General features: G+C 39.4%; 2 protein-coding genes across 3 annotated transcripts; one reads left to right on the top strand and one right to left on the bottom strand.

Annotated features, from left to right (window-relative positions):
- The first annotated feature begins 698 nt into the window (after window positions 1–698).
- Window positions 699–7,923, top strand: LOC106174260 (uncharacterized). Of its 2 annotated transcripts, none has more exons than XM_013555731.2 (5): window positions 699–828; window positions 4,028–4,244; window positions 4,862–5,047; window positions 5,855–5,980; window positions 6,285–7,923. In XM_013555731.2, the coding sequence occupies exons 2-5, from the start codon at window positions 4,134–4,136 to the stop codon at window positions 6,378–6,380; spliced, it is 519 nt and encodes a 172-aa protein (XP_013411185.2). In that variant the 5' UTR covers window positions 699–828; window positions 4,028–4,133; the 3' UTR covers window positions 6,381–7,923. The 2 variants fall into 2 exon arrangements, with proteins under 2 accessions (XP_013411185.2, XP_086867514.1); XM_087011388.1 differs by lacking the exon at window positions 699–828 and adding an exon at window positions 2,652–2,686 and having other exon boundaries at window positions 3,981–4,244.
- On the bottom strand, window positions 7,657–23,280 carry LOC106174206 (uncharacterized). Its single transcript, XM_087010766.1, has 4 exons — window positions 22,343–23,280; window positions 16,104–17,751; window positions 10,984–11,012; window positions 7,657–10,409 (listed from the first exon to the last, which is right to left on the bottom strand). Exons 2-4 carry the CDS (start codon window positions 17,720–17,722, stop codon window positions 8,752–8,754), a joined length of 3,306 nt encoding a protein of 1,101 aa, XP_086866892.1. The 5' UTR covers window positions 17,723–17,751; window positions 22,343–23,280; the 3' UTR covers window positions 7,657–8,751.

The raw sequence follows: 23,280 nt of genomic DNA, 5'->3' as shown, positions 1-23,280 counted from the left end.
TTTTTCCTCTACTGCTACCTATATTACTCTCTCTCTCTCTCTCTCTCTCTCTCTCTCTCTCTCTCTTTTCATATTGGTGGGGTTACATGTGTCTTGCATTTCCTTTTTTAGTTCCATTTAAACTGACACTTTCATGACACTATTCTCTGGCCAAAGAAATAATGGGGAATGCAACGTAATATAAACTTTCAAGTCAAACTAAAAATGGATCATTTTACCAGCTCTTGGGAAATACTAAGAGGCGTTATTACCCATCAAAATTTCCGCACAGAGTTTGACTTGCCACTGCACACGTCGGCAGCACGTGTCACGTGCGGCACACCACCTCTACCCACCTACTGCGCAAAACTAAAAAGAAAAAGCACATTGTTCCACTTCCTTGGCAGAAAACCATAAATTGTCATCCATGAAGCTAGATATATGGAAGGATTTTGAAAAAACTGTCATGTGTTTTAAACCTGTGAATGTTTGAAATCAACTTCGAACATAGCGTAGGCCTACCCTGAGATTCAGACTCGGGTTGTTTCACACAATTGCACAAAGACGGGGGACGAGAACCGACCTGACAGCTTTGAACCTCAGGGCGCGAACACGTAGAAAAGCGATGGGATCTCCCTGAGTCTCTGAACCTCAGGGTACTTTTCGCATTAAGTCGCTCTCGGTTTTCAAACTATTGACCTGAATTCACTGACATATTGTAGTGGATTACGACGCGTGTTGGACTGCATGTGGTTCTGTTACATTACATTTGGATAAAAGCGTGGGTCCTTTTTTGTGACGTTTGGGTATTGTTACCAAGGCGACGGGAGGCAGTGGACAAAACATAAGGTGAGATGCACGTGGGGTCGTCTGCAATGTCCCCAGCCCAGCCAAGCCCATCCCCTTCCCGCTGTTTCTCAGATGAATAAATGAAAAGAACGTGCTGCGTGTGTATGTGTGTGTGAGAGAGTGAGTGTGTTTGTGTTTGCGCGCGTGCATGTGTCGGATGTGTGTGTGTGTAAGGGATTGATGGACGGATGGATGGATGGATGGAGGGACGGAGGGACGGATGGCTGAAGGGAGGGAGGGGGAGAAAGAGAGAGTAAAGAGGGAGAGAACTCAAAACGCACACCATTTCAGATTTCAGTTTTTATCTATTCATGCAGTCTGGGAGTTTTTAATCTAGTAGTGTTTATTCCTCTGATTCCTAGGGCCTGATATTAACCAGTCTAAAGCCAACAGGAACTGACATATCTTGGTATCTCTCAAGGGAGGACAAAAAATAAATGGACAAAAACTAACAGATATAGGTTGAGAGCATCGTGCTGTGATGACCTTAACTTGCAGTATATTGATCCAGGCATTGTGGCCATACGCCAAACTATGTTATCCTGGGCTATTCATGTCGCACAGCCTGATTACCAGTAATGTAATACAATTTAAGCGCGGAAGCCTCGTGAATTAGTCGAAGACCACACTTGTGAAAACAGTAAACATGACAGCAACATAAAAAAGGGTACATTTTTTTCTTTTTTTCAGTATTTTGGTGTGATTTTTTTCAGGCCCGTAGCCAGTAGGGGTTCGGGGGGTTCGAAAGGATCGCCCTTTTTGTCAGGAAAAGGTCCATTCTGAATTTTCATAATAAAAGGTCTACTTTTTCGGAAAAAAACTTGAAAATTGCTGGCTACGAGACTGTTATTTTCAGCTTCTTCTTTACACTCCGTTACAAGTATTCTGATGTACAGTATATGTAGGACCTACACGGTCTCGGGGGAGCGGAGTTTTCCTAAAAAAAAAAAAAAAAAAAAAAAAAAAAGGAGTGATTCTTTTGACCACAAAAAAGGCAAGTATATATAACGGTTTGTGGGTCGCAAGGCGATGCTCGTGGCTACTAATTTCACGTAAGAGTTCTTAATTCGTGGCCCGAGTGGTTAATTCGTGCATTTGTGCTCCCAAATCTGAAGCTCGAGTTCGCAAACGCCTAATCCGTGTTTATAAGGCCTGAAATAGGCATATATGCTACAAAGCAACGTGCTTTTCTTCATTATTCCCTGCATTATTACAATAAATCTGTGTCATGTGCAATGCAAACGAGCTCCCTCCCTTTCCTGTAAAATACCCTATAGATATCCAATATCTGAGACATGTAGGCCTACACCATGTATGTCTTTCTGCAGTATATCTCTGGCTCATAATCATATACCTACCACAAGGCGTTACAACACGAAGAGAAACAAAACGGCAAATGTTTCAGACATTTTCAGGTCTACGTTCCCTCCAGAAGAGAATTATACAGCCAGAAACTCGGGTGGCAAAAGGAAGGTAGTTTTTCTACACCCTGGGTTTCAACGTGTATAACCTGGTATCTATTCATTATCATCATTTGCTGCATTTGCTGTGTGAATTCAACGTAGTCTAGTTTCAGCCAACGTACAGTGTACAGGCCCGTAGCCAGCAATTTCAAAAGGGGGGTTCTTTTTCTGAAAAAGTGGACCTTTTCCCATAAAAACTTCATGTACCTAGATCAAATTTTACCCAGAGTGGACCTTTTCCCAGCAAAAGGGGAGGTTCTTTCGAACCCCCCGAACCCCCCCTGGCTACGGGCCTGGTGTATTACTATTATGTGACAGTTACGCGCATTAAGAAGCTGTTCTAGCCCCATTCACGCCATTCACATGCACTAAACAGACGGTATAATTTATCATCGGTAGGCCTATATCTATTCAGTGCTTCCATAATATGGTTAACTTCTGATTAATTCAGGACTGGTTAAATGTGTATAGGCTACCCTGAGTTTCATGCCTTTTGGGAGATTAAAAAATGTGAAACTTGTCTGTTTGGACTTGTGTAGGCCCCCTATAGGGTCTATGGCTGGATTCAGAACATATGGTCCACGGACTAACTGATCCACGGACTAAATAAGGCCGATCCACTTAAAAGCAATCATTTTCAGGGAATTCAGTCAGTTTATATTCGTTGCCTAACTGCCAGGGCCTTGAACGTGTATGTGTAGCCTACGTGTGACGTAGATCTATAAAGGTAGTTTTGTGACTACGTCACGGTTTTTGACAATTCTCGTGAGTCCTGTTACTTCTCGCGGATCAACTGTGTAGCCTACACGTAAGTGAACAAAGAGATTTTTAACTGCTTTTTTAGCGTAAAATATAGTTGGTTTTGTTCAACGTTTTATACTCTTAGCAAGATTAATCTATTTTTGTGGGGCTACGCCTCCGTACGTGCTTTTACCTTACACGGTGAAATGCTGTCTGAAACGCACTTTTTCTGCTCATCGACACGACACCATTTTTTTTTCTGGAATCTTCTCTCGATTCCTGGAATTTGCAATGTGATGACCGTGACTTCGCAATAATATTGCCAGCAAACTGAATGTACTAAATCAAGTATTATGTTTTTTAAGTTCATTTCAATGTTATCTGTTTGAAATCTACATGTAGGCCTACATGCTCGTACGTTTTTCATTTCCTTCGTCTGTCTGTCTGTCTGTCTGTCTCTGTTCATTGATGTGTTTGTGTATGCTAGTCTGTCCTTGTGACTCTCTTTTTAGCCGGGCAAGAGAACCCCAGCATTTAAATTATCTGAATATCATACAGCAATAGCGATTGAAGTAGGCCTACAATGCCCTTCGCTGCTAGTTAATCAGAGGACAAATGAAAATTACCACTACATGTCATGTGTCACTGCAAACCCCTCTCCCTTATTTCAGTCGTCTTGTCTCTATATGTAACTTATGTAAGTTATGATATAGCCTCCTTTGTGTTTTGAATTTAGCATATAGTTCCATAACCAGCTCGTGTTCTACAAAGTCTGAGGCTCTTAATAATACTTCGGTATATAATGCATTACACAACTCTTCCATATCATGGGTGTTTGCTAGTATTCGGATTCAATCTACAGTATGTACACTTACATGCAACGGGTGCAGAATTCCCCACATTGTTAGAGTTATCTGAATGACATGATCTATGTAAGTCTCATTCTAGGGCGTAGTTAACTGTCTTAACTCTCTTCCGTCAACTGTAACGAATAGATTGAGGGATGTCACTAAAAGATGTCATCGCGGACGACACTATTCACTATTCACTATTCGTCCCTGCACTGGTCGTTTGACATTTGACACAAAACGGGAGTAGAGAATGGAGCCCGGTATCATGGTTGTCACTGTTCCCGAGCAGACGGTATCCTCTCCCAGAGGCCATCTTCAATATCTCCGCTCTGTTCCTGGGATTATTCGGACAACAGAACTGGTAAGGTTGTTCAGTACCCTGAGTTTCAAAGAAAACTTGAAAATGTAGGCCCTACATTCACTGTAAGCATGCCTTTTGAGATACGCGAGGACCTCAGGGTGATATTCAGTGGCTTTTCTCCTCTATTGTTGAATAAATATTCAAGAAAAAATTAAATCACCAGAAACCTATTCCTGGGAAGGGGGGGGAGATGCTCTCCTCCTTTGGTCTGTTTACATGATTTAAAGCTGTGAAGTTACAGGGGGTGTATAATCTCTGATTATTGGAGACGCCTATGTACCGCACCCTCTACCAGGGTGCAGATTGATTTTTCACAGATATTCACAGATATGCCTCTATAAAATATGAGTCAGCAAATATGAGTCAGCAAATATGTCCAAAATTATAACTGCGGCTCTGGTAGAGGGTACATGTATATGTACCGTACGCAGGAATCAAAGCCCGGGTAGGGAACCAACCTAGAATAATCAACACCCCTTACTTTCTCATTTCAGATAATTATCTGTCCACTGATGAAAATCAAATGTAAACTGTTACCGTAGTCACAGTGGAACGTGGCAGTAGCAGCCTAAGGTGGGGCACTTCAAATTTCACACCCCCCTTACTTTTCATTTTAGGTTTTATCTGTCCTGCTTTTGATATGTACACTGGTGGTGGTACACGGAGTAGCGTTCCAGGTGGGGTACTTCAGGAGTATGGTGTATGTGGAGTTCGTAACTGTGATGTCCATAATTCTCATCGCTGTATTGTGCATCATTAATGTGACTCGCCTAAAGGCTAAGATTGCTATATGGCCAGCACTGGTAGGTTTATATTTTTTTCCAAAATCTTTGATTAAAATGAGTCTATTCAACATATTTGTTTGTAGGCCTACCATTTTAATAGTACATGTATACAATGGACGATTGACTTTTTAAGCAAAAAAAAAAAAAAAAAAAAAAAAAAAAAAATGCGGGAAACTTTAGCAATTTTCCTACTGCCACCAAGCTATTCCCTATCCCATTTTTGAGCCCTTGCGATACCAGCGATGTTCACCGGTCTCCATCGGTATAAGAATTAAGACCCTAAATTTGTCACCAGCTTTGGACAGGGTACACTATTTAAAGGGAATGGTTTAAATTACCGGGGATTTTTTTTATTACATAAAGACGTAACTCTCATCGTTAGCCTCACAATAACAAGTGATCGTAAGCTTGATTAACATTTGTCTGTTCAATATATTTGTTTTTTTGTCTGCCTCCGGTTTTTAATAGCGCGTGCAGACAAAATAACTTGCTTTGGAAAGACGGGTTTTAACAAAATTTTCCGATTTTGGGCTGCCATATATATATATACTCTCTTCTATACTGCCACTAAAGATAGTGTATTTGTCTCAGAACTGTGTCAGTCGTTTTTAAAAAAAGGCAGTCGGCATTTTGATAGAAATCGTTGAATGGTTTGTCTTCGGAAATTCAAGCCATATACAATATATTAAATTCATTAATAGTAGCAAACGTAGCCTTATGTTAGCAAATAGAGATGACAAAGATTATCATTGGTCTCTATACATTTCTTATGCCATTTGCACTGAATATTTCAGAGAAATGATTTGCTCTTTCTGTCAATTTCAGGAGTTTATCATCTGTGGCATTCTCTTCTTAAGCTGGCTCGTCGCGTTCCTGATCGCTTGTGTGGAGGCGGCCAAGTACCCATTTCCCCGGCCTGGCTGGAACTATGCCGCAAGAATTGCTACAGCGGTAGGAAAAAAAGTCAAATAATGATTTTGACGATAACTTATGAAACAACTTACTTTCTGAAACAAGAATCTTCTAAATATTAATTTGAAAAAGTCATATTCAAGTTATATCTTTTATTAAAATGAAGTGGTGTTTTACTTCAGTTGTTTATTTCTAAATGTGGTGTGTAAGCAAGAAGGCGGGTCTGCATTTGTGAGTGCAAGTTTTTCCTTTTTTTGTTGTTTTTTTCCTATTAATTCCGAAAAAAAAAAGTGACAAAGTCTTTCAGCTTTGTGACTGTACAACAGTCTCACGTCTTTTCCAGATATTTACATCATTCATCACCACCATTTTGATTGTTGACGTCGTCTTCTTGTTTATGGCGTGCAGGGGACGTCCTGTCTTCCAAGCAGCGGTGTAGAAGGATTTTTACTTAAGTGGTTCACATAATACAAAAAAGAATAGATGAAATGAATGAGAATACCAGTTAACGGGACTCCGATAAGGCGCAATCAAGAGAGATGCCCATAGTTATGCCGTTCACAGACAGGCACCGACATTCTTGGACAAAATCTGCCTTTTTGATCATGGATAAAGTGAAGGTGTGGACTTTTCTCGACAAAAGAGGAAATGCAGAAATCCTTATATTTTAACGCGCCAATCTCCCCCGTGGTATTTTATCAGTCCATGGTGTTATTTTTCCTGCAAAATGAAAGCATAGAGTTTTGTCTTGAAAAAAGGGCTGGGAGAGCTTTCGCATCTTGTATATATCAAGTACCTCGAAGCTACATTGTATGAGCCAAGGAAAAGGAAAGTTGCCGAAAATATTTTGAGAGGGTCCAAGGGTAAGTAGACGTCCATGACTGCGCGGATATTACAAGTTTAATTATCTCTGTCCCAAGGAATGACTGGGACAGTACTGACTTCAGTGTTTTGAAATCGCTCAAGGATAAAACACCACCCATTACGGTGCTGAAATCGGGATGAGAGATCTCAACTCGAAAAAAAAAAGCCAAAGGAAAATAAATAACTGAATAAATAAATAAATAAATAAATAAATAAATACATCAAATAGTTAATTAATTAATTAATTAATTAATTAAAAGCGATCACAAGTAAGTTTATCACGATTTAAATAAATGACAGTCTTCTCCTTTGGGGAACTGGACCTGAAGGTGTATTTACGTTGCAGCTACTTACAAGCACTAACTTAGTAGGCCTACCGTACTTTCTCTGCAGACCGTTTGCTTAAGATTGCAAACATCCCCATTGTGTGGTACAGCCAGGACGTAATGGAAGCACAAGCACATCCTCAGTGCGATGGGTGGAGCTATATTTTCATTACATTGGCTTCGCATGAAACAGTGTATTCCTCATACCATGTATTGACTGGAAACAGTCGTCCAGACACGGTTGTTTCCGCATCTCCATCCGTAAATCTGCGGAATCTGCCGACATGTTCCGAACATGACTCGGGACTTCAAAAAGTCTTAGAGCCACGATCTCCTATCAGAGTGTGGTGGCTGAGAAACCAGATTAACAACTAACACAATCGCACGTTGTCTTGAGTTTTGAAGCGCTTGCCAAAGCCTTACCATTTGACAAAATTGTTGTTAATTAAATGCCTAATCACATGTTGCTATGTAAATACATCAGAATGCATATATTTCCATGTCATTGTTATAACAAGTGTTAAACACCTTTTACCATAAATTTTATTGTATTTTAAAGTATTTGCTACTTATTGATGTAACAAAATGAACAAAATTGAAGGCATAAAGAAGAATATCAAGACACTCTTGATTCTGTGAGAAAGTGGGAGGGGTATAGCAAGAGGATTAGAAAGTAAGTAAGCATGTAGAGCCTCATAACTACATAACTTTTCTCAATAACTTTTTAAGTTATTTGACACGTTGTCAATAAAACGTCATGACATCACTGATATTGGTACAAGACATATTTAACTCCTGGATCTTTCTATAGATAATGTAATCTGACTTGGGTCTACTTTATTTCTCATTTCAAACGTCTATTGTTGTATTTCTTTTATTAGATTACCAGCATTTTTTCACTTGTTCAGTGTTAAAGGTTCATTCGTCTTGTTGTTTAGAGATAAAGGTGGCATTCCTAGTCAAAGTTTGGGCGGTTTAAATTCACACGTCCCATCTATGTAGAATTTTACACATTTTTACTATGGAGTTTCTTTCCAGCGACAGTAGACTTATTTCAAGTTCATTTCCGCTGGGCATGAATGAAAAAATAAAGTAAAACTTCCTACTGTTAGAAATCGTTCTCGAACAGTCTACTTTTATAGTAAAAGAAATCAGTTTTTCGAGAACAGACGTCACCACTGCACTGGGATAGGGTATTTTTGCCCGTTTAATTAACGGATCTTATGGAGAAGTAAAAATCAAACAATTGCAGATGGTCATCATTACGTATTCCAGTAGTTTGTAACTCTAGTACTTTACGCATATACTTTCACATACGCTGTCCATCTCTTTTGTTCTCTGGCCCTCTATATTGTATCACTGGCAAAAACACTTGTATATTGAGCTATAGATATGCGTTTTAACAGTGTTGACAACCCTACATGTATGTGACTATAAATAAAATCGTATCTATACTGTTCACATTCATCAAAAGCCATTTGCACGCCGAGCATCATCTATTTAAATTCGGAAACTTGTGGAAAGGGGGGCGGCAAATGTCCTTACTCTTCAGTTTCGTGTACTACACGTAGCACCCGCCATTACGTCTTTATGACAAGTTTTTAGTTAAGATTGTATCTATCACTGGTTGAGACCAAAACTCAGTGCGGCTAAAAACAAAGCTAATAATGTCATTGGTCCATAACATAACGAGTTCTGACGACCGCTAGCGGTATAGAAAGGTCCGCGGCAATTATCTACCGGCATAGGACCACAGTTCTCTCTCGCTTTCCTAAGAAAGCCACTTTTCAATATCAGTCCTTGGTAGGCTTCTGGGGTAGCGCATTCCCCATCAACTGACATTCTCGGATGTCCTCTCGAGATCTCGCGATACAAATGACACGTGCAGTGAATGGGATTCCCGCGCAAGTCCACCTGCTGAAAAATCACGGAATCGATCCAGCTTGTGTCGCTCAGGTTGTTCGTGTCAAGTTCTATCGAGAGCGATCCCCGGTATGTCTTCATGTCATCGAATGCATCTGGGGCCACGTGGTTGATGTCCATCCACAGTAGGGTCAGACGCTCGACATCCAGCCCTGCAATGGTCTCCCTGGTCAAGTGTGTCCACCCGTTTTTGGACGCGTCAATCCATTTCAATTTTTTCAGCGTTTTAAGCGACTCAAGCGGAAGTGAGTTGGTGTAGCCTATAAGGGATCGCATTATGATTGTCTCCAATCTGTCTTCGAGTCCAAGAAACATGTCAGTAGTGAAGTTAAGAGGGTTTCCGCTGATTTCCAAAGTCTTGAGGTTAACTAATGCAGAAAAGGCGTTTGGTGGAAACTCCGTTATATCGTTAAATGTGATATCAAGTTCGGTGAGTGCTTTCAGAGGAGAGAAAGCCCGGTGCGGTAAAACCGAGAGGTAAGAACTGTAAAACGAGAGTAGCTTAAGGCTGTCTCCAATACCAATAAAAGCATCTGGGTGTATCGCGTCTGGTTCATAAAGATCCAAGCGGCTCAGTGTAAGTTCCTCCAAACTATCCAGTGTTTCAAATGCCCTTGCTGGTATAGACTTGATATCGTTGGCATCAATATCGAAATCTTTGAGCTTTTTTAGGCCACGTAAAGCCTCGACAGGGACATCAGTCAAACTGTTCCCATATAAATTGATTTTCTCGAGGTTTGTAGAGCCGTTAAAGGCGTCTGGGTGCACGGATGTCAGATAAGACCGACTTAAAATAAGCTTCTTCAAGTTTGGCAAGTTGAGAAAAGCGTTGGCAGGGAGCATCTTATTGGCGTATTTGTAACTTCCCTGTATGTCGAGTTCTGTCACCTTAGGCACTACCGTTAAAAATTCCCAAGGTAGCGTAGACAAGTCGAAACTGTTATCTTGTAAATCGAGAAAGTTTAAAGACTCGCGAAATGGACGAAAGGCGTTAACGTGGATACGCTCTAGTATGTTGTACGAAAAGTCCAACCCTTTTACTTTGCCGTCAAATGCACTGAAGGCAGTTTCCGAAATGTTCTTAATTCTGTTATTCGAAAGGATTATTTTGTCGATTGGTTTCCCTGTGTATCTTGTAAAAACTGGAACTGACGTGAGATTTCTTTTGTCACAGTCGATGACGTAGATTGGGTTTCCGGTCACGAGGTCGGTGTCATCCTTGCACGTGCATGGCAGCGACGCGGGACAATTGTCGTCTGCTGATGATAATCCAATACATACAGCCACCATCATCGACACACTCAAAGTCAGCATATTGGAGAACATCGTTTTCAGGTTGATAGGACTGATGAAGTCTAAGAAATCAAAGATAAAAAATATGTTGATTAAACAAAACTGTAAAAACACCGCCTTCCTCACAAAATACATTTTATAGGCCTACTTTACAAAACATTGTAATTAGACATTTCTCTCTCTTCTCTTTATACCATTACTATTTAATTCAAATTAATCCTTTTAACTTCGTAATTCAAATACAATTGTTTTGTATTTTATTCTATAAAACGTTTCTTATGGATTTTCTACAAAACATTTTTATGGATTGCAGACTCTTAATTAGTGCATTTTTCTTCTTAGAATCTATTATTATTATTATTAATATTATTATTATTATTAAAGTCAATGTCATTACAAAGACCCCTGTGATATCAGAAGATATTGGCCACGGTAAAATTGTTTTTCTACTGTCTAGCTCAAAATTCTAAATTATTCTAAAATATTGCCAAAAGTAATCTGATTCTTATGAAAATAAAATCAATCCATCCTGGGTCTATTATCTGTCTACAAAGAAATTGAAACAAAAATCTCTTGTGGCCTCCATCGCTGGACGAAAAGACGACCACAAACTCACAAACGAGCAGAGCAACAGACCTGTCAAATTGTTTGACAAGTAGTAAGGCCTAATGATAATAATTCAATTATTTATATAAATGTAATATACTTTTAAGTTAAAACATGAACTTAGGTTACTTTGATAACAAGGGTGGGGAGATATAATTTTTTAACTTTTTTTTTTAATCATTCCCCCTTTTTTTGTGATACCATATGACACGAAAAAGACACCTTTCCCTACATAAGCAGGAGAATCAGTGTGGTAAAGAACTCAAAAAGTCTCTTACCCAATTAGAGAGAGAGAGAGAGAGCGAAGGAGGGAAGTACTGACTCACGCAATTTATGTCAATACAAACCAAGTGTTTACCAGACAGATACCAGAAAGCGTATACATGAGATATTGCATGTATACTTAACACTATCTCCTATTACCCGCGAAATCGATCAATATATAACATGTAGGCCTATAGTTTTGTTCTTGTGTGGCTTTTTCCTACTTTGAGGTATTCTTTTTCTTACCAAAGAATTTAATGTAGATACGTCTAACAATCTAAGTGAGTTTTAACTGTACAAAATCAAATACTGACATACTCATTCAGAATGCCAAATACAAAGTAAGTTGCAATGTTCTTTTCACATTCCCTCTCTCTCAGTTGCTCATTTAAATACAATAAATATTGTTTTAATGAGAGTCAATGTAGTAGTTTAAGTATTAATTTAAAACACGTTAAAATCAAACACATTTAAAAACATATCGCAGCTTACCATAGGCGCAAACTCAACTACGATTTAAGCTCTAGAAGGAATCAAGTTGCACGTTAGTGCGAAATGGAAATAATTGAAGTGGTTCCTCAGTCTTGATATGCGAATAATACAATAAGTTGTTAAATTTACCCAAACACACGCGGCGAACATTTACGCCACGATAGCTTGGGGTTTTCAAAGTCCGACTGTTTCTTAAATTTCTTACTGCTTCAGCTAAGAAAATTGACCATTGTAGGAAATTAAAATTGATTTGAAAAATAACTTACCATGAAAAATGCAAAGCTTCCAAAATAATGTCACCGACTTCCAAATCAGTTTTAAAATGCAACCTCGCGCACCACTTTATTTGTACAAAAACGACAGAACCTCAAACCGCATATTTCTTGAATTACTTGTATTCTTCACGAAGTGCTTGTGCTATTTGTCCTATACAGTAAGAAAACCGCGAGGCACGTGCTGCACGCTAAACAAGAAAGGTATCAAAAGACCAATATGCTGATGGAAAGTTAAAGGCACGCAATGTGCCTTATAGGTCTTTATATACTGCAGAAAAAAGATGCAAGTTAAAGAAAAATTTCCCTGAACGCTAAGCTATACCTCATCTTAATGATCTACAAAAGGCTACAAAAGGGAAATATTCTTTATTAAAACAAATTTACTACATGGATAAATTGTAGCCTACAGACTTAGAAATGGCCTCATAGTTTCATTGGTCAGAAGGGGAGCAAGGGGTACCTCCGTAAGTAAGGAAGGGTGGCGGGAGGCACATGCACGAAGGTAAAAAGACCCAGTAGCCATTTATTGATGTGATATTGAGTCTTTAGAAGATAGCAGTGTCCGACTGAGTGCTATATAACAATTTTCATTTCAGTAATACTAGTATGAAGATTTGTTCAAATCACAAGTATCTTCAGTGAGTTTGTTATTCATGGTAAGGATCATGTAGCTTTTTAGACGTGACCTAGACTGCTTTTAGTCACGCCGATCATTCGAGCATTTACCGCCTGTCACTAGCTGTCAACTGCTTAAAAACACAGGTCAGATAAGTCTTTCATTATGTACTTATTCTTCATTAAAACTTTTCAAAAAACCTACCTGGATAAATGAATTTACGTGAGTAAAGTTCTTACGTTCTACAGGTGGCTTCGAGCACTAGAGCCTGTCACTGATTTTCATCATTTCTCAAACCAACTCTCCTGCCATCAGTCCATTGGAAAGTGATAGCGACAATTAGCCTAGTTAAAGAATTTGTACTTTATCTGAACAACATTTCTGGATAACCTAGTTTTAATGTGTTCCGTCCGCCTTATAGTGTTGAAAACCACTTACTTGGGTCGCACCCAGCGCCGTTTCAACTAAAATTGTTTAAAAAAAATCGCAATATGTTAGCTGTTCCAAGTATGTTCCAACAATGTCGTTTGTGTCTAACATTTCAAGCCACGCCTTTGCGTTCTTTGAGATTGTTTCAAGTGCGCCAATCACGTTTGGTATCACTGACATTTTCGACACTTAATTATTATTATTATTATTATTTTTCCCACAGGATGAATGGATTTTAGACCACTGCCTTACTCAACTTAGCCCAAAAGAATCGAAGTAGGTCTACAGCACAACCCAACCTCGGAACTCCTCTTTTATCTACATGTACATCTACAGTCTAAATGGCGACCAAAGAAAGCAGGCGGACTTCTATGTTTCTTTCAGTCGTTTTTCTAATGTTGTTAGTCAGTATTTCCTCCGTTATTGGTAAAACGTTTCACAGCCCATATTCCATACATTTTTACAGATCTCTATAGAGCACGTTGCCGTCCACTAGCTTGACTGAGTGAAAGCTGACATCACGTGCAAAGGGTCAACAGACTTGTCATACCCACGTGTCCGCAGAGAAAGAAGTAGCTCAATCAGGTATTACTGGGAACTAACCCCTAAAATCAACATTATTCAGTAACTCGCACTAGAGGTGAGTTTTCAGTGACCGCTTAAACTCAGGGTGATGTTAAATAAAGTGTCTGGCTTTGTTTGCTTGACCCCTGGTCATAATCAGTTTGTGTTCATCTCTGGTCAGTAATAATAGCCTACCACTGCCGAGAGAAGAAAAAAAAACATAAATATGGACTGAAAACAATGCGCTGTCCGTCAATACTGTTTTTAAAAACCCTACAGGCATGAATCGTAATATTAACCGAGGATTACATTAACCATCAGGCCATGAAACAACTGCAAATAAATTAAATGTTTAACAAATAAAGGGATATACGCCTGTTAAAAACTGTAGAAAACTATTCATGTAGCAGCCTGCGAGGTCAGTAAACATGGTCAGTGTACATTAGGGACTAAGTTTTAAGAGTACATTTAAAAATGAACAAACTTTGTGATTAATACTACATATAGTTTTTTGACAGTGTACCGAGAACAGCTATTTATGCATAGGCTAGTGACTACTCTCAGCGCTATGGAATTAAAGATCTACAACCTTTCATGAGTAAAAAACCCACTTAATCAGCCTTACCTTGTTATCACCGTGCTGTGCCAGTGACCGCTGCTGGACACTGCATTCGGACACCACGGCGTACCTCTGCTTTATCGTGTGGTGTAGAATGACCTGCGATGTCTGCGGGTGTGTTCAGACTGGTTATATTTGGACCGGATCTCTCCCGATTTAGAGCCGATGCAATGGATTTATTCTGTGTGCTTAGGTTGTGCGGTCCGATGGGAGGTGGGGGGGGGGGGGGGGGCGGGGGCGGGGGAGGTAGCCACCGCTTTTCCTACCACGTCAATTACAAGCGCAGTAAAACAGGGAGATAATGGGAAATCCAGCCACCTTCATATAAGAAATTTTGAAAAACTTTCCTTTCTATGCGCCTGATGTCTTCACCGTTGATTGCTGTCTAAACCGATGAGTCAACGCTGGTGGATAGCAGTATAGTTGATACAATTTTGTTGATTGCAGTCATTGAGGCTCATTTCTTGACCTTTCTTTGAATATCATCTTTTCACTGTAGAGTACCGGTACGCGTAAGTGCATAACAGTTTTAAAGGCTCTTTGAAGTTATAACTGCTTCAACCCGGAACCGAAATTTTTCAAAATTCAGAGCAGTGTGAACATTTCCCGCGCACACAAACCCCCGTCGAGTTGACCCCGCTGTGGCCCATAACGGGGACTCTCCAATAACACACGTTACGATTGCCGGGTCTTCAACTATTACGAAACGCCGAAAATTTAAATTTAAAAAGTGTCAAAAGTTACTGGCCCTGAACCACGTGGAGAGAAGTGGACAAAAGACTGCCCAAGATAAGGTATCAAATGAAGGTCATCAATAAATCTTGAAAAACTAACACGCGCGTGCTTTACGGGTGGTTTTACAAGTACATTGGAGCGGATACAACAAAACAGGTCGCCCTTTGGGCCTTCAACAAAGTTCACTGTATGGTAAATCGCTCACATTTTCTGGTTGTGTGATTAGGCGATATACTTTGTCTCATTCTCTGGAGATCCTGCGATTGTCTTTTGTGCGTGCTTAGCAGGAAGGGTCGCCAAAGTTCACGGCTTTCAAAACATTGCTTGCTGCAAATTGTGGTGTAATACATATTTATAATGGTCCAGGGGGTGCCTTCGTAATCTGTACGATGTTGGCTATGTTCCATTGCTTTTTAGTAAAGCTTGATTGTGAAATCAGTAGAGTTAAATACATTAACTCAAAATCAATACGGCGCTTTGTGTACTAATGCAAATGGTGCGTCTTTAACGAGAGAGAGAGAGAGAGAGAGAGAGATTAGGCAACCTCGCACAGGTAAAATGATAAATGATTGGTTTTCCAAAAAGCGATTTGGCATTTACAATATAAAAGGTATTATATGGTATTGCATGTCAACTTTCGCCAGCTTATCTATCTTACCTTTAGAATCAAACAACGATACACGCACAGTTTTCTGTTTTCCTTCGAAATGTATATCTCCTTTGTTTGGAATTGTATTACACTTCTTTTGCGAAATTTGCTCACAATTATCCTCTCTCTCTCTCTCTCTCTCACACACACACACAGAGAGTGTAACTCTAAGTCTTTTTACCTCAATTATTTAATATCCATTTAATTTCTACATCAATAATTTAATGTCCTTTTAATTTCTACATCAATATTAACAATTTAGTCTCGGCCAGTACAGAGCTAACGAACCCCCATGACACTGCATAAACTGCATTAACGAATGTGGAGGACTCCGTTGCCACCTTAACTGAAAGCACATTTAAAAATAAGAAAGTTTAATAAAATGATTGTAATTTTTAATCGATGTTCTCGTCGCGTTTTGAAAATGTGCACCAGACAGTAGTGCGACGCTGCCACCAATTTTCGTTTATTTGTAAAATTTTAAAAGAAAAAATCTTTAAAGGCTACTTTTCCAAGTAAAACAGTAAAAAACCTTGCAAAATATTCAGCAACATCCAGCTATGTGAACAGAATCTTACAGAAGCCGAACTGATCGTACCGCTTCGGCAATTTTCGGCTCTTTGCATGAACCTGTCGTTTATCTCCACACCCTTGAACTCCAAGGGCGATTTGCAGTGGCCAAGAATGAGCGCCTTCTTTGTTATTTTCGACAGTTCTGACAGTTGTGCGTGTAAACTACAGTCACAGTGGAGAGGGTTCTCTCTCAGGTCAACCCTTTCAAAAATCACTGGATCCACCCAAGTTGTTTCATTTATGAGATTTCCGTTTAGATCCAACACCACGTTGCCTTGGTGGGTTGTGAAGGTTGTGAATGCGTCCGGCGCAACAGATGCAATCTGCATTCCTGCTAATCTGACTTCTCTCACATCCAGTCCCTGTAATGTAATGTTGTCAATCTCCGTGAACGCATTGAAGGAAGCATCAATCTTTTCAAGTTTTGTCAAGTTCTTGAGAGAATCCATTGGCATCTTTGTAAGTTCTAATTTTGAAATATCCAAATATTTCAAACAACTCTCTAGCCCTATGAATTGCCCAGTTGTTATTCCCAATCGATTTCCTCCTAATCGCAACTCGCGAAGATTCTTAAGGGGCATGAACAACCCGGGCTCTAACCACTCGATGTTGTTTTCTGATAAATCAAGGAGTTGTAATTCACCGAGAGGCGAAAGTACACTAGGCGGTAAATACGAGATGTGACAGTGCCGGACGAAAAATCGCTTTAGAGTCTGATTCACGCCTGCAAAGCAACCGACTGAAAACGCATTGACATGCTGTAACCAGTTATTGCTCAAATCCAGCTCCTCGAGGCTGACCAAGTTCTGAAACGCGTCTCTGGAAATTCCCAACAGAAAGTTGTCCGCCAGTGACAGCGCTTTGAGGTTGTTTAAAATTCCTAATGCTTCTTCTGGCACGTACCTGAACGTGTTTGCCGCTAAGTTTAAGTGCTTTAATTGCCCGAGCCCGGAAAATGCTCTTGAGTCAAGTGATTGAATTGAGCATCCTGATATATCAAGTTTTTCCAGAAAATTGAGCCCTTGGAAGGCATTGGCCTGTATACGCGGAGAACCAGTTATGGTTTGGAAATTCCCCTTCAGTATCAGTTGCCTTAAACTCGAGAGTTTGCTGAGAAATGGCCAAGGCAAGGTCTCAAGGTCGAAACGGTTCCTCGACAGGTCTAATGACGTTAGGTTCTCCCGGACGTAACGAAACACCGAGCCAGCCAAATTGGTCTCAAAGAGCTGGTTGTTGCTAAAGTTGAGAGCTAACAGCGGAGTTTTGCGGAACGGGTAAAAATCCTCCTCGTCCAGAAATCTGAGTTTGTTCCCCCCTAGGAGTATAGCCCTCACGGGTAGATATTTGGATTGGTTCGTAAACAATGGAAATTTTGTTAACCCTTGTGATGCACAGTCAAATATCGTTGTCTTCGTATCCCTGTTAATAGGACACTCACAGGGGGCAGGTGCCAGGCAGTCTTGACCACTGGCTATCGTGTAGGTCAACAGATACGCCAAACTGGACATAAATGGCCATAGGCTTTGTGACACGGTCATTTTTCGCCGAATCATTTCTGAACTGGGATGGCTTCTGAAACAATCTGAAATAGTGAAAAAAAATCAAGTCATTTTATCTGTTTTTGACAGGTCCCGTTTCAGTTATTTCAAGCATGATTACGTCAAACAAATGGGCTAACGCACAAAATCCACGTCTGAACCGCAGGGTGCGGCAAATTGCCGACGAAAATCCCATCTGCCCGTTAAAATCGAACACGCGGTAGCAAATGTGTGATGTTTTGAAGTTGCGCAACCCATTTCAGTTAGCATCTGTCGTAGGTACACAAGGTGATGATATAAAAGATTCATCACATGGTTCAGGATTCAACCGAGCGCTTGATTTACAGCGGATTTACTTGTTTGCAGTTAATTCCAATTTCAATCACAGACGACAAGAATTGAGTTCTTCTTTTTTTTTTTAAATATTTTGACGTCTGTCAATACATATGTTGGATTTTTATTACATTTACACATGAACTCACACTCAACGTGCAGTGTGATTTAGTGACACAGTGGCCTATGATTTTAGATATTTGTTTTTTAGTCAGAAGATAATAAAAGAATAATTACATCTTAAAGAAATTAATTGTTTTGAACAAAATTGCACTGACTATAATTAAGAAAGGCTATCAATCAGTTGCGGCTATCTAACCACTGGCTGAAGAGATTTCTTTAGTGGGTTGCGATAGCTCTATACTAAAAGCTAGCGTAGTGATGACCATTCCATACGAAAATTCTCGCTGAACATACCTTCCAATTCAACTGACTTCATATTTTCCAGTTTCTTCATATCTTGTGCGTACTCACACCCGATCAAAATTCTGTGCGAATAACAATCTCAATGTGTGACTTTTGTATCAGCGCTTTTTTTATCGTTTTAATTTTTTTTCAAAAAAAATTATGAATAAGCTGGATTTTTTTCAACACAGACACGGCAATTAATCTGATTCTTCTCTGTCTTAATTTCAGCCAACAGAGCCTAAAATATATTTCAAATATTGGACGTCACGTAGCCTGTTTGAATTACAACCCTTGTTATTGAAGAATACATGCATATATACACTTCAAGTCATCCGTAAACTAGGATTACAGGTAAACCTTACTTTGAGGTCTAGTTGTCTTAAAAGATCAAAAACATCTACGTGTCAAAGAGGAATTCTGCTCCAGCTTCTTTGAAATTTATTCATTCGGAAAATACCACTTAAATCAGCCCAGCGTCGGGGTTTAAATCAAGGGGTTGATTTTCCCCGGTTAATGAAGAGGGTAATTCTTCATTAAAGGTGCACATGCGGAAATAAACCATTAATATGGCAAGTAGTGGCTTTGGTAGCTCTGTAAGTAGCCGCATTGAGATGATACTTTACCGGGACAAGATACTTTGTTTCTGATTAAAAATCTAGTTTCTAAATCACCTGTGTACTCCGAGTTATAGCCTAATGTTGGTTTAAGTTGGTCGGTTTCCTCTTTATCACACATTGGAAACTGCCTCCACTATATTGCATTCAGTATGCTTATTGTAGTTTATTTTATAATTCTGACCCTTAACTAATAAATCTATCAGTCAGGTCTATAGGCTTAGCTATGTCCCATATTTCAAAATGCCAAAGTTTAGAATTTTAAAACTCTCAATAGAATATTAAATTAGGTAACCATTCACTAAAGTATTCTCTCAATCCTTCACAGGTTAAGGTGGCGCTGTGAGTGTGAGTCTTTTCTGAAGTGCTAATGGCCAAGCGCGGTTTACCTGTCCCGCTGCATGAAAATTCAACTCAAACCCAACCAGAATAGTTACTCGTCTGAAATCTGGAAAAAGTGGAAATAAACTAAAAGATATATCTAAACACTGACTGTGCGCTCATCGGCCGACTTGCATAAGATTTATCAATAAACGCCGTTTGTGAGAGTTGTGAATTATCAAGATTGTAGCAGCCACTCCATCTAAAACTGTGTATTCTCAAATGGGATGCCGTAGATATAATCAAGAATGGCAATACCTGCTTGATATTATGAATGAGTTTATAACCATACCGTATATACCTTGAAATGTGTAAGATTTTGAATCCCCCCTAGACCGATCATATTTTAGATTCCCCCTCCTCACATAACTGAAAGCGGAAGACTTCTGAGAATGCAGCAACTACGTGTACCCTCTGTCCTGTGATAAAATAAGAATATAAAATAAGAACATAAAAAAATCGATATTCAGGTTGTTAAATTTATAGTTTCATGATTGAGCCAAATTTTGCTTGACCCCGAGACATTTCATGAGAGATTTTTTTCTCCCGCAAGTTGCATCACAATAATAAATTCAATCCAGAGCCCAGAACAAACACGTTCGTTATTCTATATTTTTATCCCAGGTTACCAAACATTTGAATTGAATTGAATTGAAAAGTTTGTTGCATATATTTTTTGTGAATTATGTTAGAAAAAAATGCTCAAATCAACTTTGAGATATTTAGCAAAGACCCATTACCGGCAATTTAAAGGCCCAGACAGTGTGTAGTAGTTGACCGTGTAACAGAAATAAATAAATAAATAAATAATGAACGAATAAATGAATACCTAAAACAAAAAAGAAGAAAAACATCTATTCATTATGTTATATTTTGGCTGAGTTATAGATATACAGCATCAGAAAAGTTACTATAAACAGAGATAGACGTTTGCCTACTCGAAAAATAGAAGGATGCAGACTCTTGACTGTTCACGAAATAGAAATATATAAATGGCCAGTATAACGATCAACCGTTTGTTTTTACTCCTGCATAACAACCATCGCCAAGGTTTAGTCTACCTTCTTCAAAGACTTCTCGCTCGCAACCCCTTGTTTATTGTGCTAAGCGAGTGCGCCACGGGGTCGAGATTATTTATGAACTTCCGAGATTATTTCCCCGCCCGAATTGTGTCTAATCAATATAGCACGTGTTTCTGGGCAGTTATGGGGCAGCTTCAAAAATATCATCAAGGTACTGGATAGTTGTTCCTTCAGGGCAAGGCTGTGTCTTTAATCCTTAATGCTTTTAGTGTAAATGTTTGATTGAAATGTGTATGATAGATCCGTTGCTTGAAGATTATTTGTGCTTTTAAGTCCCCTCCCCTCTCATATAAAAGTACTGAAACAAAATTTGTTTGGAAAAAAATTAATGGCAAAACCCTAGGCTATGTCCAATAAATCTCATTTTGTTTTCAAAATAAAGTTCTTCGTCTCTTATGTCACATTTTTTTACTTCTCTAAATATTCAATTATAATGATGGAAGACTGAATTTTAATTCAATAAATAAGATGCTATGCTTTAAGTCAGTTTTAAGTCCCAATCAGTAATGTGTATTTTGTTACTAAAACCTTTCTTTTTAGTCAGGTCTAATCATCGGATATTTTCCAGCCTTCGTTTTTTCCTGAGCTTTTCTTCTTCTTCAAACCATCCTTAAAGCCAGACAATTTACATACGTGCATGCGCTTCCCTTTATAGTAAATCATCTTTGACGAGGGCACTTCGCCGGGTGGAACAAAAACCTACAAATTAGACCTGTCAACCCGAGGGCCCCGAAGCAATGACGCACCATGGGTGTTTCACGCCGCACTGAGCGTATTTCCCTTCACGGTTTAGAGACGGTATTTACAAACGCCACGTTCACTTACAGGCGATGCTGACAGGGGTAGGGTTGCTCTCTCATTGGAAAGTACATCCGTGTTAAAAACGCGTATTTACCGCGAGTGCCAAACGAATAGCTCCTCGAGTCGAATAGTAATTGACGTAGATACGCGCGTATAAATTTTACTCTAGAAATTATTCTTTTGGTTCGTGCGTAGGACTATATCCCGAACAGACATTCCCATAACATACCCCCATGTCCATTTCTTAGAGCTTGTCGCGCGCATCACTGGCTTTTCATGGTTAGGGTTTATATTTGACTGGAGTAGGAGGCAAAATTACGAGTAACTACTCCATAATACTCGTCTTTTACTCCGCATTTTCACAGCATAGGCCTAACATTGTGAGATACTGTCGATAGAAAAATTAAAAAAAAAAAAAAAATTAACATGTCTCCTGCTCTGACACTACACTTCAGACTATTGTCAGCATATCTAGTAATTTAGGTGGTGCAATTGAAGGCGAGGGGGGGGGGGAGAGCGGGGGAGAAAATTGAAGGTAGGATTAAGAATCCTTTTAAATGAATACTTGAGGACAAATCCAAACACACTCACCACTGCGAGAACATTCTTGGGTGCAATTACGTTGGAAATGCTGTTCAGAACTAATTGAATGTTAATATAGTATTATATATATTTGACCGTGTCGTTTTTTTTTCTTCAAAGCGTGGCATTTTAATGGAGAAATCATGCTGCGGTGTAAATGAAATTACAAAAACAAAAGTTACAATACACTGTACAATGTAAGATATAATGTTATCTGAGCCAGAATGACATTAAATACCATCTTATAACTAAAGTGAATCTGAAAAGGCGCTGACAACGTTACGGGCTGCGTAGAAACAAATAGGCCTACATCTTCAACATATTCAAACGAAAACTCTCTTGTACTTAGCAAAAACTTCGATAAAAAAAGAATCAAAAAGGCTCGTTACTTACTTTTTGTGGAGGCAATGATGAAAAATGATAAAAAGGGTTACCTTAATTAGGATCTCCGAACATCTGTTGCTGTCGTCATATCTTTCTCACTCGCTGGTTTTCACCTCAGGCAAACGTTTTACGATGGCGAACTGAGAAATCAAAGAAGATTGTCGAGAGACTGTAGAAAATCGACCGCTCGGTTCTATAAATGCGTAGAAAATGATATCTCAAACAGAAGGATGGTTCGAATGGTTACGGATACCTCGGTAACGAGTGAACTAATCCGAAGCAGATTTCCCCCCAAGTTAACCTTTTCACATCCTTACAGCCTAAATTTGACGTGAATCCGACGGAAAAGCATCCGCTCCCTCTCTGTCATTCACTCCCACTATCTATCTCTCTTTTCTTGTTGTGTGTGTGTCTTTCTCTCTTCTCCGTTTTCTGCCCAAATGGCGGGTTTGTGTCTCGTTCAGTGTAACCCGTGGAGCAAGAGGGCCGGCCGACCCCTCGCAGTTTTCCTGCCCGGTGACTGACTGACGTGTAGTTCCTGGCAAAATAACAACGAAAGGTGTTGATTCCCAATCAGAATTATCGACACGCTTTTCCGAAGCCCCTTTTACAACGCGCACTCCCCTCATGGGGCATTATCAATATTTCCCCTTTGGAATTTCACCTGCTATCCAGAAATTGCAATAAAATCATTAACTGTTCCTTTTCGATTTCACCACTTTCGAAGATCCAAAGAAACGTTCATCTTTGTCGAAGAACCTGGTGCTAAAAGAAGCTGTATTGATAATAGCGTTATGAAAACAAAAAATGACTTATTGGTAAATGTAACTGCGAGGCCCTGACTGTGGATAATTGCATGTTAACATAGATGTTATGACCCCATGTGAGAATAACATCAAAATGTTGCTTTTCTTGTTAAGAGATTCGTACGCACGCAAGGTTATCGTAATTTGTGATCTCTCTCTCTGAAAAGATCACGTCAAACGAA

This window comes from Lingula anatina, chromosome 4, assembly GCF_051362555.1.
Source record: "Lingula anatina isolate TDL-2025a chromosome 4, LinAna3.0, whole genome shotgun sequence".
Classification (NCBI taxonomy): Eukaryota; Metazoa; Brachiopoda; class Lingulata; order Lingulida; family Lingulidae; genus Lingula; species Lingula anatina.
The sequence above is the reverse complement of the archived record's forward strand: the minus strand, read 5'-3'. Positions and strand labels throughout refer to the sequence as shown.